The sequence below is a fragment of the Solea solea genome, chromosome 21 (assembly GCF_958295425.1).
Source record: "Solea solea chromosome 21, fSolSol10.1, whole genome shotgun sequence".
NCBI lineage: Eukaryota > Metazoa > Chordata > Actinopteri > Pleuronectiformes > Soleidae > Solea > Solea solea.
In genome coordinates this window covers 2,953,006-2,956,120 of record NC_081154.1, presented here as the reverse complement: position 1 = coordinate 2,956,120, position 3,115 = coordinate 2,953,006, and the positions used below count along the sequence as shown (strand labels likewise).

Genomic DNA, 3,115 nt, shown 5'->3' with positions numbered 1-3,115 from the left:
AATGTTCCTCTTGTCATAGTGAGACTCACAAATATTGGGAAATCCCTGTATAGGCGACTATAAGTGCCCTATAAATCATGACTTGAGGTCATCAACACTTTGAAAGACATTCCCAACAGAGGCATGAACATCCTTATTGGTGAGTCGTGAGGTCATGCTTGTAAAACTCTTTGCTTCCTGTCTCCGCTGACCATCTTCAGACACAGACCAGATAGAGAAAGACAGAGAAGAGAAACAGCTGAAGTTTAAAGTGCTTGATTTTATCCATAAAAAGCAAACATCTGCGGCTGATCTCACAGGAATAGTTGGTCAGTACAAGTTTAGCTCTGCTTAAAACTGTCAGATTTGGGGTATTTATAACTTTAACTTGTGGGGTTACTTCTGGTCTCACTGGTTTCACATTGCAGTGACTATTCTGAACTCATGCAGCAGCTTCAGCCTTTAGCCTGAAGGGGATGGAACATGGCCAGTGCTGCTCTGCTCCCACAGGAGCGCAGAGGAGAGAGAGAGACAGGCTTTTGTTCTCCTCCTCTGCTCCACACACACACACACACACACACTCCGTGCTGGGTGTAGAAAGAACGACGTGTTTGTGGTTCTCATGCTCTCCTCACACGCTCTGATTTCCTCGCAGTTGTCGCCATTCCCTGCCTCATGGCCAGCCTGGGCCGCAGCGCGCCACTGCCCACCGAGAGCGGCGCACTTGTTGCGGATCCCGCCTTTCAGGAGGCGGTGGAGCGGAGCCGCAGCCTGACACAGAAGATCCTGCTCGCCATTCCCGACACGCACAGCGCCTGCATCCACACAGAGGTGAGACACAGCTGAGTCCGCTTTGATTCCGTAAAACTGCTGCGTAATGAAGGCAAGCGCTTGGCGCATGACTGAGCGTGTTCTTGGTGCAGAGGCGCTCCAAGACCTAAGCGGATTAAGCAGCTGCCCTGAGGGGGGGGATATTTGAGAAATCTCTAAATAGTGTTGAGCTTAAGTTATTTGGTTTAATTTAGGTGCACACGTGTGCCAAAGTCATTAAGCTGTTTTACTCGTTTAATTCCACCACACTTTTGTGATTTTACTGCCCTCTAATGTAAAAGTAATGGTTTGATGGAACCCCCCCATATCAAATTCAGTTTAGACCCCCATAAAGGCTTGGGCCAGCCCTGTTTTGGTGTGGAACGTGTCCTTTTTATTACTGAATGATGACACAGCAGAAATCGCTGCATGCTGAATATTAGGGCGTAAATTAAATATAAACTCAGAAGTCCAACCGACGGCACTGGTCTGTGATCTATTTAGAGAATAAATTGAATTTTTATGCTTCTATGTGGGCGGAGTGATATTTCCCAACACGTCAGTAGATATTTATTGGGATTATCTTGATTAAAAGTTAAAGTTTTGACAGAAAACGACACGTTTCTTACACATAACATGCCTGATATACCTGTGTTTGCACCACACATCAATAGTTTTAACTTCTATGCTGCTGTGTGTATTTTATGCCACCTTTTACCCATTATTTAGATGATGCATCACCATACAGAGAATATAATAATAATAATAATAATGAGCAGGAATGTGGCTATTCTTTTTTTTTATGAGGGATTTGGGATTTGTCTTTTTTTTCTTTTAAACTAAACCGCCTGTAAGGCCTGCAAGCATTTACAGGCCGGATGTTTGCCGTTGCATTCCAAGTTGCAATCAACCCATGACATCATTGTGTTATCTGTCGCCCGCAGACTCTACAGCTAAACTCCCCCGATAATGCAAAGCTGGAGATAATGGCGGCCAACATCGGCATCCCCGCTGCTCCTGTGCTCAGAGCCCTGTCTGAGAACTTCACTCTGGTAAGCATCGTCCACCCAGAGGAGATGAGGGAATCATTTGAAGAGTTAAAAAAAAAAGACCAGTACCAAATGTGCTTTGACTCTTTTCCTCCAGAGAACCTGTCTGAGAAACATGACTGAGGGTCTGCAGCTGCACCGGGCCTTACTGAGCGCCATCTCCGAGCGGCTGCCAAACAAAATGACCGAGCTCACATCGGACATCAAGGATCTCTCCATCCAGATCAACAAGGTGAGAGAATGCCTCGACATCACTGTTCTCCTTCCGATATTATTAAACCTCAGTATCTTCATTATTTCTTTGTTACGTGCCCATCAGTGGTCCTGTTAGCGTAACTGCTAGCAAAGATGGCGGACACCGTTTACATTCTGGGAATGAGGTCCCGTCCCTCTACGAGTGGGTCTAAAAAGTGTGGAATTAGCATTGCAGTTTCAAGCCTCGGACCAAGTGTCACTGGTGGGCACGTAACACAGGAAAGAATGAAGTTATTTCTCGACTCAGGGGAAATGGAGGTTGGGGAGCACAATTCTTCAAAAATACTTCCCCTATTCTAGTAAAACAAAGCTAAATGTAAATTGGTTTAGTGTTCCTTTAAGCTTTTTGTTTATATCATGATTGACTTCCTTGCTCCTCGCAGATGCAGAAAATGGTCTACAAAGAGGCCGCGGTGCAGCCCACGCCCACGCCGGCGCCACTACAGCTGCAGGGGGAGTACGAGGTTCAGGTGGCAGCTCACCTGATCCTGGTGCAGCTGCAGTCGTTTGGACGGGACATGGACCGCTGTCTGCGGACCCTGGACCGCAGCAATGACGACGACACGGAGAGCTGACCAAGAAGCGTCCTCGCGTGACTGCTTTTGGCTTTCTTATTTATTTTTATTTTTTTTTTTCCTCTGAAAATTAACTTATACTGCCGTTTTTTTGTTATGGCATTAATTTATTTTTTGCTAGAAAATATTTTATATTTTTTTAAGATCTATCTATTTAAGTATTTATTTGTGTATTTGGATGCTGCAGTAATTTATGAATGAACCCTTTTCTTAAGTTAAGTGAATGTACTTTGTTTTCACAATATTCTTAATTCTCATGTACAAACTATATATATATATATATATATATATATATATATATATATATATATGTGTATTCTTTAATGGTCTTTACTTATGATTGCGTTAGCTAATCATACTGTATTTATGCACTGTAATTATGAGAACTGTATGTAAACACTGTGCTAGTGCAATTAAAACGCAGGAGGTTGTGTTTTAGTTGGCCCT

At 43.7% G+C, this 3,115-nt stretch overlaps 1 protein-coding gene across 1 annotated transcript; it reads left to right on the top strand.

Annotated features, from left to right (window-relative positions):
* csf3a (colony stimulating factor 3 (granulocyte) a) lies at positions 1-2,959 on the top strand. The gene is made up of 5 exons (XM_058621072.1): positions 1-308; positions 635-810; positions 1,734-1,841; positions 1,936-2,070; positions 2,477-2,959. The coding sequence occupies exons 2-5, from the start codon at positions 655-657 to the stop codon at positions 2,666-2,668; spliced, it is 591 nt and encodes a 196-aa protein (XP_058477055.1). The 5' UTR covers positions 1-308; positions 635-654; the 3' UTR covers positions 2,669-2,959.
* The last annotated feature ends 156 nt before the right edge of the window (positions 2,960-3,115 follow it).

What these genes read in the sequence shown, in the direction of transcription:
- csf3a (XM_058621072.1), top strand. Translation starts at nt 655, where the DNA reads ATGGCCAGCCTGGGCCGCAGCGCGCCACTGCCCACCGAGAGCGGCGCA. An exon ending in GCGCCTGCATCCACACAGAG is followed by an intron (nt 811 to 1,733) that starts GTGAGACACAGC and finishes TGTCGCCCGCAG; the next exon opens with ACTCTACAGCTAAACTCCCC. An exon ending in TCTCCATCCAGATCAACAAG is followed by an intron (nt 2,071 to 2,476) that starts GTGAGAGAATGC and finishes TGCTCCTCGCAG; the next exon opens with ATGCAGAAAATGGTCTACAA.